This window comes from Haemaphysalis longicornis, unplaced genomic scaffold, assembly GCF_048455015.1.
Source record: "Haemaphysalis longicornis isolate Haplotype H1 unplaced genomic scaffold, Haemaphysalis longicornis Haplotype H1 scaffold_9, whole genome shotgun sequence".
In the NCBI taxonomy this organism is placed as follows: domain Eukaryota; kingdom Metazoa; phylum Arthropoda; class Arachnida; order Ixodida; family Ixodidae; genus Haemaphysalis; species Haemaphysalis longicornis.
The window spans coordinates 144,779,121-144,795,629 of record NW_027526460.1 but is presented as its reverse complement, the minus strand read 5'-3'; the positions used below and the strand labels follow the sequence as shown (position 1 = coordinate 144,795,629).

At 46.5% G+C, this 16,509-nt stretch overlaps 1 protein-coding gene across 6 annotated transcripts in view; it reads right to left on the bottom strand.

Annotated features, from left to right (window-relative positions):
* The window catches only part of LOC144153655 (complement C2-like), a 146,472-nt gene that overhangs the window by 103,216 nt on the left and 26,747 nt on the right, over positions 1-16,509 (bottom strand). For all 6 annotated transcript variants that reach the window (XM_077685317.1, XM_077685315.1, XM_077685316.1 and 3 more), the window contains exons 3-6: positions 15,884-16,114; positions 8,115-8,291; positions 5,080-5,280; positions 171-359 (exon numbers count right to left, since the gene is read on the bottom strand). In XM_077685317.1, the coding sequence (XP_077541443.1) occupies positions 171-359; positions 5,080-5,280; positions 8,115-8,291; positions 15,884-16,114 (798 nt within the window). The remainder of the gene's footprint in view (positions 1-170; positions 360-5,079; positions 5,281-8,114; positions 8,292-15,883; positions 16,115-16,509) is intronic.

Below are 16,509 nucleotides of genomic sequence, written 5' to 3'. Positions count from 1 at the left end.
GTCTGCCTTGCTTTTTTGTACATGTTGTGTTTGTCGGGCTGTAATTTTTGCAACAAGCATGCACCAGGTTACCCAACAATGGGGTGTTCTGATATACATTTAAACTGTATTGTCGGCGATACACCACCAGGGAAATTGAAACTTGACAATTTTAGTAATCAGCATCTCACCCATGCAGGTTGGCGGTTGTTGGTCCCACGAGCCGTCATCCTCGCAGAAAAGCTGATCGGTACCATCCACGCGGAAGCCAGGATCGCACTCGACGAACGCACTGTCCCCGGGGGCAAAGAATTCCCCGGCCGAGCGCTCTCCGATCAGCCGGCCATGTTCCAGTTCCAAGTCGTCACAAGCACCCTCGGCTGCGAAATAATTAATTGAGCCTTTCTTTCAACTTACGCCTTCAATTTATCCCGTTCAGTCTACCTGTCAGTTTAACATATGCCTAACCGACTGTGCAACCCCTACTGCAGGTGTTTGAAACGGGACATTTTTGTAAAATAACAATCTAAGAATAAAATATGAGAACTTCATAAAACCTGTAATTTTGTCCTAAAAATGTGGGTATACCGTCAGTATATCGCTTGTAAATAGCGGTCATTTATGACATATACAAAACTCAAATCTTATGGGAAGTGGTAATGCTTCCATGGTTTCCTCTCCCGAGTGGCATGGAACACGTGCGTCTTAAAGATGGTAGTATTTTCGGAGCAAATAGAACGCAAAAATTTTTATCCGCACCTCTCCCTGTCCCTTGAATTTAGCCGTGTGCACAAACGGTAAATGAAAGACAACACAATTCAAAACTACTCAATCTGGTTGCAGTTTTCATACTTGTTGAGCAAAAAAAATAGCAATACGTAGGTGATATTTGCAGTGTCTTTTAATTAAAATACATCAGTGCCTTTTTGGGATAGCGGAAGAACAAATGCGCCTTGAAAAAACATTCTTGACCCAAAAATACAAAAAGCCCTCGCGGGAGCCGAGGAGGGCGACCTCGTGGTGGTGTACCAAATGTTAAAAAGGCACTGACACAAAAATTCGGCCCCTTGTTTTTTTTGTCGCGATAAGTAGCTAATGACCTATTTATGACGTGTAGAAACATCGTTTGCTTCAGCGAGCGACAGTTGTTTAATTAGACACGTTTTTAATGCGGCCAGTTGCAGTTTCGGTTTCAGCGAGTGCCTCGAAGTGCTGGATTTGGTATAAACAAAGCTGCCAACGTGACTGTCGGACGGATATCACACAGGACAGCTGCCTTAGCACTGTTGATCCTGTGTCGGGAGCAGTTTTGCTAATGCCCCTGCGTACTGATCTCATCAGCCCCTAATTAAAAACCGACGTTCGCGTGATGCGCGCGCCGCGAGTGCATATTGCTGCCACGGCTAGAGAACGACAAGCGACGCTCAAGGCAATGGTGAGGAGGCACGTGCTGGGAGTAGCCAGCCGGTCTGCCGACAGGCTCTGCCTACAGATTTCAACACTGCAGCGCATATTTGATTGCCGCTCCCACAAGCGGTGCAGATGACGATTTTTAATGCAATTTGGGATCGCATCATTAACTCCTTTCTCGTTCACACCTGTCTAACTCCTTGAACCCCATTTTGCGGAGTGGTAACAAGCTATCACTTGAGCTACCTGCACCGTCCTGCACCACTTCGCGGCCGTGGCCGCGGCCTCCACCGGGACCGTAATGCTCGCTCGGTGCGCTCTTCGTGTCCCCGGCACGTTTTCGCGTCCAATTGGTTAAAAAGCAATACAAAAAGTGTCTGCATTCGACGCCGGGAATTTAGTTGGAAAGCAAAGCTTTAAACGACACCCACAACAATTGCCCATGCGACGTCACTTCAATTCCTACACGTGACTCCACAAAGAGTGAAAACAGAAATTCTGCCTGTCGTTACCTGCAATTCACTGACACGCTGTCCCGAACGCAGCAGCAGCGTCGGCAATGGCCTGGCTAGAGCGGCGGACGCCGCCACTGTAGCACAGCCGTGAGTCAGGAGAAAGAAAAGGGAGACGAGCGTCTTTCCAAGGGTGAGACAGCGGAACCTACCCATCCTAGTGTAGTAGCTTGGGAATACACCACCGCGCGCCACAAGCGTAGACACCGAAACAATTCGGCATGTGAACTTAGTGATTCCCATTTATACCGGTTATTTTAATACGTTAGAGAATTGCGAGAAATATGAGGTAACGTTTATAATCATTATTCATCAAAACAAGTTGCTATTTTCTCCTGTTGTAATTTCTATTAAAACACAGTCCAATTGGTAATCACCAATTTAGAAAACGGAGTCCCATTCCTGGCAAGCTGTGGTCAAAAGGTAGCGTTTCTCTAGCAACCAGATGTGTGTATGTAATTTGTACATTTTGTTTCCCCGGCCTGCAAATTAATTCTTAACGTACGTTTTCCCTACGACCACTTAATTCCGTCGGGTGCGCGTTACCCTGGAGGTGCTGTCGAACAAGTTAATCAAGCCGTGCGAAGGCCCAGCGATTTGGTCACGAAGCTGCACCAAAATAGGCGCAAAACATCCGTCGCTAAAGCAGACGACAAACCCGTACCGCCGACGCCACCGCCGGCGAAAAAGCACTTCCGCGCGGGGAACGCTGGGTGAATTCGCTCCGCCATCTCTTGTGTGCTCCGTGACTAAAACCCTCCGCCCCCGCTCCCTCCCCCCGCCGCCGTCTCTGACGCGTTGGGAGTTTGTTGTCCCGCACGCCACGAGAAAAACCGGTGGCTGGTAGAGCTAGAAAGCTTTGCTTTAAAATAGAGCGCCTCGAACTGCTGTAGAACTTAGGTCGTGGCCAGCTTCCCGATGAGCCTAAGAAATCCTGGCGCCTCCGCAGCCAGCGATCGGATCGTTCGTTGCTCGTGAGCAAACCTTTCCACCTCCTGTCGGAGTTGCGTGCCGGGAAGAAACGCCGGCAGTGCGGAAGCGGCCCACACAGACTCGTGACATGTTTGTGTGTTGTTTATTTACTACACATCCAGGTAATGTCAATTGTGCCAGGTCCTCTGCTGGCTGCTTGGTTGCGTTACGCATACTTTAAAGTTAATTTTAAATATTAAATATGTTTTAAGTTGTAGTCGCCGCTGATGTTCTGCAGATGATGTATGTGCGTTCACACAAATCTATCTACGAAGTTATCTCGCCTTTGAAATTTTGTGTGAGTACCCTCTTAAGGGTCAAACATTAACAAAAGGTTGGAGAAGATGGATGAGCAGTGTAACGCGGGTAAATTGGATGTACTTTATCAAACCTCCTCTGTGCTTTTAATGAAATGATAAAAAAGAGGGTGGAAGTGAGATGAGGGAGGAAGGAGAGAATGGAGGCATTATCGTGGCGGAGATGGTTGAAGACTTGTTTTCCTGGGACATATCAGCGAAGTAAGCATATATTCGACCGATCTTTTGCGAGCACAAATATAGAACCAGACCAGTGGCGCTGGTGTGTTGATTATGACGTTAGTGTAAAACTAGTTTTTTTTTCAAGTAGAATGAGCGACTATGAATGAACAACCATGAATGAATGAACCATGTGGTTTATCCCCGGTATGGAGGTTGTGTAAACTTAGTATGTTGGCATGAGTGCTGGACTTTGAGAGCATCAATGGATGACTGCAGCTCAACAAAAAAAATAACTGTACAATTTTCTGAAATCAAGAGCAGGGCTACTACATGCTGTTTGCCAAGATAATACAAGTGATCATAAAATTGTTGAGATCTACCATATAACATCCAGTCATCCCAGGAATGAGGCAGACTAAAAAGGAGATAATACGGCTACAGCTTCACACCCTTCGCCACAAAATAGAGTTTGAAGCACAGAAAAATTTGCCTGTTATGAATGCGGTGTTGCGACCTTTTTTTTTCAAAACGTTTATTTAGGTGCACGCGACACCAACAAATTGTTTGCTTTCAGTTGCATGGTTAAGAAGGATAAGATTAGTCAACAAAAAAAAAGGCAAGAACCCGCTATTCCGGACGTGAGCATAGGAAGGAAAAGAGGTTCTAGCGACTTTAGTACCAGTGAAAACTTGTGGCGACCTTGATAGCTTTCTCCCGTAGTTCTTATTTTAGTGGCGCATATTCAGTTTTCCCATACCCCGCATTAAGAATTAGGATACAGGTATACGGTAGGCAAACAGTGAGTAGTAGAGTGTGTCACAGTAGAGTGTGTCACAAATAGAACCGCCGCACACATCGCCGCGATACATGTGGGGAACTTTTTTGAAATGGTTTCCGTTTTTTTTTCGCGTCTTCTTGCACGCTGATCGTGAAAGGTAAACGTAAAATTTCTTTTTACTTCGACGAGATTATCACACTAGGCTGACCACATTCGTTCGTAAACGGTTATGCTAGGTGTTTTAGAAGCATAAATCAGATAATCAATGCTGCATTTGGTTCTGAGCGTAGTTCGCTTGGACTTGTGGTTGAATTCGACACCCCGAGGATTCAGATCGCTTCTTAAGGAGCTGTTTTACTCTGACTTCCTCCGCGCAACTCTGTCAGTCTACTACTTCCTTAGGGGCGAGTCGCACTATGGCTGTATTTCCGAGGCCCCCCAATACTACAAGTCTGCCCTGCTTTGTGACCTGAGGCCTAAATCGAAAAGGCACGTCCGTAGAGAGCCTGATTAGGAGAAATCTACTACTTCCTCATGGGTGGATAGCTGGTTGATGAGGTACAAAAATATGATCGCAGGGTAATGACGATACCGACGCTTCATAGCATTCATACGTACCGACTGGTTGCCCTTGGGGATAGGCATATGTCACATTATGGGATGAAATAAACACTTTTGTTACACTCCTTGTGTAACTGAGTCCTGGCTTCTACCCGTATCCGCTACAGGACGCCATCATATTCATCTGTATCCCCACTTTGACTCAAGCTTATACTCATGCATCTTCGTCCGCTTAGGAAAGATGGAAACTAGAAGCTATTAGTGTTTTTATTGCCTACTCATTTTTAAACGCAGTCACTACCTGTGGTAATGTAACCTATCCGCCACCACCAATGTCTCTATTCGAGGTCAGCCAATTTCATTTGTCCGATATACGATTCCGGCTTACGCTTGCACTTTGGCATGGCGTCGTTCCAGGTTCCATTGGTGCCACACCGAAGGATCCGTTCTCCTACCAGCTCGTATCCTTCGTCGCACACGTGTTGCACTTCTGTGCCTGGCGGGCAGCACTCGTCCTGGTCCATCGTCCCGTTTAAGACCATCGTGCTTTGCCCGTTGGAAATACGGCCAGGTTCCTTGCAGTACGTGTCTGCGACAACATCAAAAACACACCCCAAAGCTTATCTCAATTGCATTCGGCTAAGGTTTCCTTCTACAAGAAAAAAATGCGGGGAAAATCGATATTCGTATACGCGCGCATTCCCACATAAAAAAAATACGAAAGAAGGTTGCCGCTACCGGTTCGGCTCCCATTAAAGATTTGAGCCACTAGAGGACTGCAATGACCTCAGGCCTCATTGCTGTTGAATATCCGGACAAATTGGACAGGAACAACGGCTTCAATTCATCAGCTGAACCTCTCGTCAAGGCCATTGCGTTCAACACCTGATGTGTCGCGTGGTGCAGCATATTTTGCCAAGGACGGTCCACAACATGCGATAACGTTGGGAGATTTGTTAGGAGAACGGTGAAGCAAAGCCTGCCCAGCCGCTATTTTTGAAGGGCATTCAACCTCCGAATGGACTTTATATTCCTCGGCGGGACATCTCATGCAGGCGCATCACTTTTCAGGAGAACACAAATATTCGTTATTGTTGGTGTGCACCGCCGCTAGTTCTGAAAAGCTTGCGCTTGAGCTGAAAAAGTGACTACCTGACTTTTAGGACTAGGTCCGCTTGTTGAGCTACAACAGCCTTTCCATCTACGTGTATCCACACCTTCACGTTACGACGTTGCTACACGTCTCCATAAATACATAACATGCACAAGCAGAACGTAATTGTACTCTCTCTGTGAACATTACTGCCGTGTTCGCTACAGGTGTATATAGAACTTCAGTGGCCGTTGTAAAACTGTGAAAATCACCCAGTCTGAAGCCAAGCAGCACTCTGCCCGGAAGGAGAACATTATCGACATTTGATACAATCGGCAGCGGTGTATGCAGTTTGAACGTGTGGTTACAACTAACAATATTTCCCAGAACATTACGAATTTTCGTTTCAAATGACAACATTTCCCAGAAAACTCCAAGGCTCTTTGTTTTATTACATCTTTTCGCTGATCATTGTGGTATTATTGTACTAATAATAGCGAACATGATGTAGATATCCTGGAGTCAGATTTACTCTCATTACGAAATGTTGCGAGAAATGGCTAATGACCACAAATGTTAACAAACCATCACTCATTTCTTTCCATCGCTGCCAGACATACCCTTTACATAACTACTTCCTGAATGGGTCAGTTATATCATCTGTTTCTTCATAGAAGTACTTGAGCATTACCTTTTTTCAAAACCTGTCATGATCTGTCCACATTACGCATATAAAAACGAATGATAGTTGGGTCCGGGGATACTTACCACATACTCTAAAACTCGCCCCAACCGCTGTTAAAATTCTAGCCTATACTACTCTTGTGCGACCCAAACTGCAGTACGCATGTGCAGTTTGGGACTTTCATCAATCTAACCTTTCATCATGCATTGAATCAGTCCAAAATCCTGCCGCCCGGTTTATTTTATTGACTACTCATAGCACCCCGGCTTGGCCGACCTTAAAAGCTAACCTACGAAATTTTGCTACAAGATGCAAAACTAACGGCTTATCTCTGTACCATAAATTCTATCACTCGTCTCTTGGTAACTCTGTCATCACGCATGCTCGCACCACTCATGCCGTATGAATCACCCAAAAGCAGTTTACGAGCCGCATGCCCATACTTCTGCGAGCCTTCATTCTTTCTTTATTCAAACACCCATTGACTGGAACGGTCTCCCCATTGAAGCCACGCACCACTCCGGTGTCGCAAATTTTAAATCAGCCATCGAGCGCATCATCCTTCAAGAAGATTGACGACCTCATGTAATACCCCTGCCTAGGGGCATTTGAGGATGTAACAAATAAATAAATCTGTGGCTTTTCTCGAATTGCGAGGACAGGCACGAGGTCAGATGCATGGGATCGAAATTTATCTGCTGCTTACATTGAACTAACTGGATTTTGGTTGAAGTATACTACTCAGTTTGATATAAATGCTTTTAACTGGTACTCGGTCATAAAGCTCTGATGAGTGGCCCGCGGATAAATTTGGATCGCCTTAGAAATTTGCAAGAAGGGTTAGAAATGTTTCATCCCCAACCATTTCAGAAGAGCTCTACAGTAAAACGCCTGTATAACAAAACGGGTAGGACCGCGAAAATTGTTCGTTCAACAAATTACTTCTTTACATTCGACCTGAACTTCACTGATTCCCTATAAAGAAGATAAGCATACTGAGATAAACAATGTTTATTTACATCGGATTTACACCCTAATAGGCAAACAAAGTCAACAATTTACACATGCATAGAATCATAAAGTACGGAATGCACAACCACCGCTGATTTATTGCTGTCCCGGTTCACGGCCTGTTGCGGCGCGAGGTCGGGCGCGACGTGGTATATATCTGCAGAGCGTCAAATGCCGCTACGAATTCGCGGGGTAGTTATAACGCTTGGCCCTTCTACAAGGTGTTAATCACTGATAGCCTGATCACTTGTGGCGTCTCTTTTCTCTATGGTGGCCTCCACGATGTCGGCAGTTGCCAGGTCAGAGAAAACCAGGACCAGGTCTTCCACGAAGACGTAATCGTCACTACAGAGTAGCCCGGCTGTACCGAGCAGCGAGGCGGCTCGGTTTTGATTCATTTCTGCACGTTACCACGTGTGCTGCAAGCCGTATTCGCACTAAACAATTCAACGATTGGGAACGCATGAATTTCATCGTTAAACAGGTAAATTCACTGTCGTTGTCTTCACTGTATATGTACCGGCGTTCACAGTACATAGAAAACAGGATTCTTACCAGGCCATGTGGCATACTTCGTTGTACGGGGTATTTCGTAGTAGAAAGGCTCCTTGTAGCGGAGTGTGATTATACCTACCTTGGCAAACGGGCAGAGGTGCGCTCCAAGTGCCGTCAGGAAGGCACGTAGCGCTCTCCACTCCGGAGAGAGCATAGCGGTCGTCGTCGCAGTAGAACTCGACCTCATCATTAGGGGCGCAGCAATCGCCGTCGTAGCCACCCCAATCAATCTGTGGCTCCTGGCAGTCTCGAATACCTGCGAAAAAGAGACAAAATATATTACCTGTCTTTTTTTGTTTCTTTTGCAGCGCGCGGTTAACGTAAGATGAAGGCGATGACACTATCAACTGCAATGAGAGAATTTATTTCGACACATAGAATTAAAACTTGTTGCTACGAATCTTCCACACAAATTGGCGTATGCATGAGCGTGATGTAGTTACACTGCCCTAAAATTTACTCCGTAGCCAGCGTTTCCTCAGATGTTCATGCTACGCCTATATACTACGATGTAAATCGGTTTTGTGCGCGTATATAATCTAGCGGAGCACTCATACCTGACAGCACGCCCATTACGGTGGCCAATATCATACCTCATATATTTATCACCACCAGTTACAAGCCAGTGTTTCTTAATTTCGCCAACATTCAACGAAAATACGATGGATAGTGCAGAATTATACTTGGGGATCAGCAGACGAGAAAGGGTCGTCTTGTCGCGAGGTGAGCGCCCGTAAACATTCATCTGCTACATATATCCTCCGCCAGCAGCGCGGAGACGGGCTCAGATTATAATCCGCGGCTGCGACTAAACGCTTCTTCAAAACATCGTAATATTGCACAGGGAGCCTGCATAATAAGCACAAACTGAAATCAGAGGACCTTATCAGATACCACACTCTTCCAAAGACACATTTAATCGCTTGTAAACTGCTCAGCCTGTATACTTCCAGAAATGCGTTCGCCGAACGATCAGCTGTTCGATGAAGCCCAAAAACCAATGGAAAGTGCACGCGAGATTTGTTTGTGATTACTAAAACGGTCATTGCTGGATTTGGCTCCTCATGTGTACACAGCGTCCCCCTCGCCCCCCCCACCCCATCTATGTCTCGCGAAATAGCAGTGTATCAGTACATTTCGCTTCTGGTCTGGTGAGTCCTACCTGGCTTAAGTTTCGACGAACGTCTTTAGCATATCAGAAGCTCCACTGGGTTTTTTTCAGTTCCCTTAGAGCTCTTCAGTTTCTTCCGGACTTTCACAGCATTTATTTTTCCGTAGTTTCATTACCTTCCTCGGTTCCCGCTATAAGGCGTGAGCGGGCACATATTTAACGAAGCACAGTCTTGTAATATACTTCACATTTTCGCATGGCTTATATACTTATAAAAGGCATACGTTATTGTCCGGGATTGTGTATCACATCCCCGAAACATTTTTCTGCGACGTATATATTCGAAACGAAGCCGCATTCGTTGTCCACGCAGCAAAATAAAGCCAACCTCTCATTGTGCCAGTATCAGGTCTAAACGAGGCGACAGTAGAATTCATTTGTGCATGATGTGTTGGAGGTGACAGGGGTGATACGTTGCTGCCGTCGCCGACGCCCGGAAGAGCGGCGACGAAGCGCGCAGAACCGCGTCCTCGGGTAGCTCTTGCTGGCGTTCGAGTACTCCACGAAGAAGCAGCTGCTTTTTAAGTGACCTAAACATACTCTTTGCTTATAGACGTCCCCATAAGAAGTTTGATAGGGCGCGGAAATGCGAAAAGAAGTGACACAGAACTAAAACACTGCACGAGCCCCTATCAGCCACGCAGCGCAAATCCCGTAAACGGCGCGGAGAAGCGGCGGCAGGCGGCGCAGCGATCGCGAAGCTCGAGGCGTGCAACAATATTCGGAGCAAAGAATGCACTAGGGAAGCACAGGACAGGACTGGGTGAAGGTCAATGGGAGAGGACCCCACCCTGCAGTCGTCCTAACTAAGATGTTAGTGACAACGACGATGAATATGCCTTTAAACTTTATCTTCGGAACGCACTTCAAGAAATCGCAGAAACCACCCTCCGAGAAACAAGAGAGCGGATGGAAAAACAAAATCTGGTGGTGGGGGCATCGCATAGAAGACAGGAACCCGCTCCCATCTTTAGGAAGAAATTACTGCAAACTATATATGACCTGTCACCGATCGGGCGACTACGCATGTAAACTCACCTGTACCAAAATTATGGACCCAATCGTACACAGGAAGAAGCGATATGGCAGGATCAAGTTCGTTCGGAGAAAGTTCCAAAATCACGAGGCCAAAGTCTACACGACTCCGGGATCTACGAAAGCAGAAGGCAGCAATTGTCGTTGCTCACTGCTCTGGAAATCGTTGTCACTGCATGACCCTCTCACGTACAGGAAGAAAGAAGTGGAAGTTAGGGCCATCCTCTCGGCAATCCGAATAGCGGAAGTATTAAATGGAAGCGTAACATCTGTACAGACTTTCATAGGACATTATACAGGTCTCTGAAGGAAGAATATCTAAGCGCTTCGGTAAGATATACCTCTCCACAATGCAAAAAGTTAACAACGCCACCTGGACACCCCAACACAATGTTCTGAAAGAGAACGACGCACTGACCGAGATGCAAACGAACTTACATACCATGCTTCTTGTGACCAGGACTACCATACTGCCCTCCTCGAAAAACGTTAAGAACGAATTCCTAAATAACTCGGGGCGTGGAGCAGTCCCTATACCCGGTCTCCTGTAATTTCTGTCCCTTACCCAGCACCCTATACCATCAAGTATGGGAGTGTCGACAAACATAGGTCTACCCCGCAAGCCTACCACCTCTTGCGAGCAGTGGATGGCTACCTAAAAGGACTCTACACTGGGACCCAGCGCATACTGGTGTAGAGGGCCTGTACTCCAAGCAAAGGCCAAGGAATCCCGGACTAGGGACGCCCAATACCGGACGAGTGCCCAAACACCATCGCCACCACCCGTAAAATAACATTTATTTCTTCTTCACGTATGCAAGATGATGCAGAGGGCAAGGGAAGGAGCTGCTGCATCTGGTGCCCTCGTCTTCTGTTTCCACCCTTGAGCTCCCTCTCATGTCTTCACTCCGTTTTCCTAAACCCCAACTATTTCTTGCTGAACAAAGATCTCCCCTCTCGCATTCTGTCTTTCTCTCCGTGCATCTCTATTCGTAAAAAGGGAAATTGTTCAGCCCGGCATAGAAATCACAGAATAAACAGTTTGAAACAGTGACACTGATGCCTCCTCGCTCGAACGGAGGAACACGTCGCATCCGAAACCTTTCACGCTTACATTTTAATGCCCACAAGTGCAGAGAGCCTTTGTCTTTCCTGGGCCGCGGCTATTAAAAACCCTCGTTGCTATTCTTTTTCTCTTCGATGACCTTTATTGCTGGTAAACATAGATAGAAAACGCAGCAACTGCGTACGAAATCCCTCCATAGGAGTCGAAGTATCGCTATCACGCCTTACACCTTAGGATACAAATGTAGATCTCTCATGTCTCGGCAACTTTTTCTGAGTTCTCATCTTCCTCTTCCACTAAAAGTATGGGCTGCAACCATGGCTTTTTCCGGGTAATTACACATGGGGGAGGAATGGAAAGTAAACTTAGATCTGCCCAGCTGGCAATGGGGATCACTCTTAGGGATCAGAAAACAGCAGAAGCTATTAGGGAACAGACTCGTGTGGAGGATATGTATACAAATTAACGAAAATAACTATGATAATGCGTATTAGTAATGAAAGGTGGACTCTGGTTTTGAAAGTGTGGCTGCCATTGGGCCTTCAAAAAAATACTGGCATCCCAAAGACTCGTTGGGGGTATGATTTCAGAAAATTATGGGGGAAGGAATGGACCCGGCTAGTTCACAATAGACGTCGCTGGGAGAGGCCGTCCTCATGCAATGGACACAACTAGGCTAATGATTTTGACTTAACAGAGGAAGCGTTACTTGCCGCTCCTCTCGGCTTTTTTTCTGGGGGGGGGGGGGGGGGGCTGCTGATGTGGTGGTCTGGCTGGAGCCGCCGCTGGGTTTCACAATACCACCAGATGGCCCTGAGCTCCGAGTTGCGGGTCTCGACGCCGAGCCAGCGTCTTAGAGACACTTCCAAGCATCTCACTTTCCAGGCGTTGGATGCTATCCGACCAAGAGGCCGTGCTCATTCTGGCGGGGGGTGGTGGGGGTTGACGCGCGTCGCATAGGCAAGTGTGGGGACGTGGAGATCGCTTTGGCCCTTCATGTTGGGACAGCAGCACAAAGTCAAATTGAAGACTTGTCCGCTTACGTTTCCCTGAGTGCGCCCCCTGAGGCTGTTTTTCTGGTTGACTACATGCATGACAAGACGACATCGTGAATGTTATTTCGAGAGAGAGGGAGAGAGAGAGATAAAGACAGAAACCTTTTTAATGTGGACCTAACGTCGATCGTGTGGGCTCCAGTGTTTGCTACGCTTAATGGGGGTGGCTCCAGTGCTCGGGCAGAAGTGAGAAGGCAAACAACATTGAAAATGATATACACGAAAATTTGCCAATCAAAGTTCGAACACCAACAAAACTTGAAAACAAGACTGGTGATGTAAAGGCTGAATCAAAACAAATTTTTTTTCACTGAAAATGACTCCATTGAATACAGACATAGAAGATTTCCTTTTATGTGTCGTATTTTCTTATATGATTTGGATCGTAAATTTTTCTTATATTTTCACGACGCGCTTGTTACCTTAGAAACAAGCTTAGGCACAGTAAACAAATTACATTGGTTGCGTTAAGGTAAAAACAGTTGTAGCACTTCTGGTATCACATAACACTGGTAAAAATAGGAAATTACCGCAGAGCACGCGGAAAAACCAAAACAAACGTGCACGAGAACAAGTGGGAAACTGTAAGTCTCAGATGAGATCGTTCCACTTCAAGCGTTGGTAGGGCCTGGAGCAATTATTATGATATTTACGCCTGTTTTTGTACTCTACCGGGCAAAGCTCAAGCTCAGAACAGGAGCGCTTTTGTTGCATGACGCCACAAAATTTACATTCGACAGTACACAATCTGAACACTACGCGTTCCCGTTGTTGAACTGTGTCAGCACGTCCTATGTATGGTGCTCTGTCTGCGCGCGTAAATAACGGCGGACTGTGTTGCGATCGAGGCAGTCAAAAATAAGATATAATCTCTTGGAGTACGACGTACGTTCGCTGCAACAGAGTTTAAAGCAGCTCTACAAATTTTGATGCATGAGGTTTCTGTAGGCAGAACGTGTTAATTCTCTTTGCGTCTTGTTCAGATGCTCAATAAAAAAATGATGAAAGCTGGACCTAACGCGTTCGACTTAAAGGTAGCGAAGCTGTACTCAACCTTCACGACCCTCACGAAGGTAAGTCCCCGATTGCCGCCAATTTGCTTATTCTTCGTGGTCTCAGCGATTTTTACTGACCTATTGTCGCTATAAGTGTGAGCACTTTTCATTTCTTGTAGGTATTAATCATTAGATATCACCTTCATCACCTACGACGTGCTTTCTCACCTATGGCATCACCAATGACCTGTCTCTCTCGTTCACAGCAAGTGTTCCCACGATTACCGCGAACGCTAGAGATTTCCTCCTTCCGGGCAAGTGGTGCCAAGATTACGGCGAACGCTGGAGTTTCTTTTGTGGCCAGTGTTGGCCAATCTCCCAAACGGGGTATGCTTGGCTTGACAAACGTGCGCAGGGGGCGCTGCGTAATCGTCGCGAGGCACGCACACCCGAGCGCTAGGGATTTTCTTGGTTTTGTTTACTGCCGAGCGGTCACCGCGAGGCCCGGGCTCACGTACGACGCCCGGCAATTTCTTGGTAATTTTAGCTGGGGACAAAAAAATTACGATTGGCTGAACTGCTTCGCTGTTAAATAGGCCATAATGTTTGTTCCGATTGGCTTCTCTTCCACGTAGATATGCGAGGAAACGAAGCCTTTGATAATTTGGCCCGAGAAGGTCTTTCAGGTGCTCCATCGCTTAAAGTGATACCAGATCACCGGTGCATTCTAAGGCCGGCGATTATCGATCATTTCAGGTTGCTTTGCAGCTCACGGTACCCATTTGGTGTTACTAAAATAATAAAAGGAACAGAGGTGTCGTTACTGTTCAACATCGTTACTCTTCACTGGTCGTCCCTGAGTTCGGCGTGTGGTGTGTTTGGTGACATCAGACACATTTTCATGGACGGCCCTGTGCATGCGATGCACCAGTCAGCTTTATTTGAATAACTTCGGGGAAGAGCTGGTCCTCATTCCTCCTTCGACGACATAATATTCCCAAAGGGACACTGGATCGCTATAAGGGACATCTTATCCCGAACCTTTTGAAGGACAGAAACCTCTGTGAGGTCTGCTGATTGACTGAGAATAGTTTTAAAAGGCGCCACTCGCGCGATGAAGTTGCAGCCGTACCTCGCAAGGCTCGGTGCGCCCGTTTGCTAAATCTAAACTCAGCTCAACTCGTGAACCGTGTTATTTGTTGACGCGAACCCGCTACTGAACACGAATAATTTGGTACTTGCGGAAACTGCGGTCTTTAATGAATACCTTGGTGTACCCCCACCCCCTCCATTGCCACACGCTTAAGGTTTCTGCTGGCTGGAAGAGCTGTTGACTGGGGCAAGCGAATCGTTCCCGCTGGCCTGTTTTTGCCGGTGATTTCAGTTTCCGTTTGCGTCATCCACTTTCTCCTAGAGACCGCCCTTATCCCCATACACAACACAACAGCAGGATAGGTCCTGCTTACTCGAGATTCTAACACCGTTTCTGTGTCGCACGCAGAGATCGCATGCAACAAGCTTCTTCTCACCCAAGCTAATAGAAGAGTTGAATGCGTGGATGGATACAACTACATTTAACGAGTTTTCACTCCTGATTCAAACCACTGAGAAGAAACGAACCACAGCTTTGGTATCGGCTTGTGTGCATTCGGTAAGCACTCTGAAGTGATACTTAGCAACTACCTCCGGAACTGAACAGTATGTTGTACAACCATTGCATACTCCGCGTACTGACCTGTGGTGCAGCACATTTAGTTTCCCTAGATGTGATAACGCCAGACTAACGAACCACCCACGCAATAGAAAGAAGGTTTATAGAAGTAAGGCTTAGGGATAAGACCCGAGCGTCCACAATTGCGAAAACTTTCTCTTTAGCCAACATTTAGGATATAGAATTGGAGTAGCATGGTCCACGTAACGGGGAACATTGATATCACGTGGTAGATCCAGAATAAACTGTTGGTACTGGAATGCGGGAAGCAGAAAAATTACGAATGGAAGGATAATAAATTCGACTGCAAAGTCGGTTCGGACAGCTTGAACAGGTGTGGTTACAAGGCAGGGGCTGGTCCTGCCCAGGACATCACATGGATAAGGACATGGATATTAGTCTTACAAGTTATAACTAATGGTGTTGTTGTTCCTTTGGTCATTATTTATTTGTTTTATATGCTTCAAAAGCGTTGCTAAAGTTTATATTATGAAGAGCCGCCTACATTTCCCTCATTGTCTTTAATCGTGGGGTGTTCTTCGTAATAATGACGATTAAATGGTCAGTACAACCGCAGCCTGAATCAACTGGTTCAGAATGTGACCTAATGCAACAAAAATGTACGCTCACAAAAACCGCAGCAAGTTTTTTTCAAAGATTGAAATATTTGTAGACGCGTTTATGATTCTGCACAAATATAAGTGAAGTGGGATCAAATCGTACAAACCCTCAGAAGGCATTTGTTCACTTATAACGCACCTAAAGCAAAAGTGAAATGGAAGACAGGGGGTCGACTTGCAGTCCAGTGTACTTACGGTGGCACTCTGGCCTATGCAGGTACTTTTCCTGGTTTTTTTCCCGGTAAGGCACCCAGGTGTCGTTTGCGTGAAGTGACGAGATGCACACGAGTCGCCGTGGTCCTTTAAGCCAGAACTGGTCGTCGCAGTGGTAAGTAGCGACCCGACCTATCAGTGAGCGAACGTATCCGCCATTCTCCAGAACCGGTGGCGGGCTGCTACAGCGACGGTTTCCGGGAAACACCGCTCCTGCGCATGAAGTACGTTTAAAAAACAATTATTTTCCAACTTCTGTATCAACGAGTCAAAACCTTCGCGTTCAGCATTTAATCTGGTTGCCTGTACCCTGGGTTCAGTTTCAAAAATTGCCTACGTCAGAAGGAAAAGTTTTCAAAGGCACAGCATAGCACCCGTTTTGCCCCAAAATTCAAGAAGAGACCGGTGCTGGGGCTCCCATATAAGCGCTTAAGATTTCGGCGTATGACAGGATGGAGCCATGTGTCTCGGAGGTGTTCTATTTGGGCGTTTCTAAGACCTGGGCAAGTCTACAACAGGTTTTCAAAGTCAGCTCCTCACGCAGTAAGCACACAGAAGGGCCAGGTGTCCGCAAACCGCGCGTGATACCGGGCAGGCCAAGTGTGGGT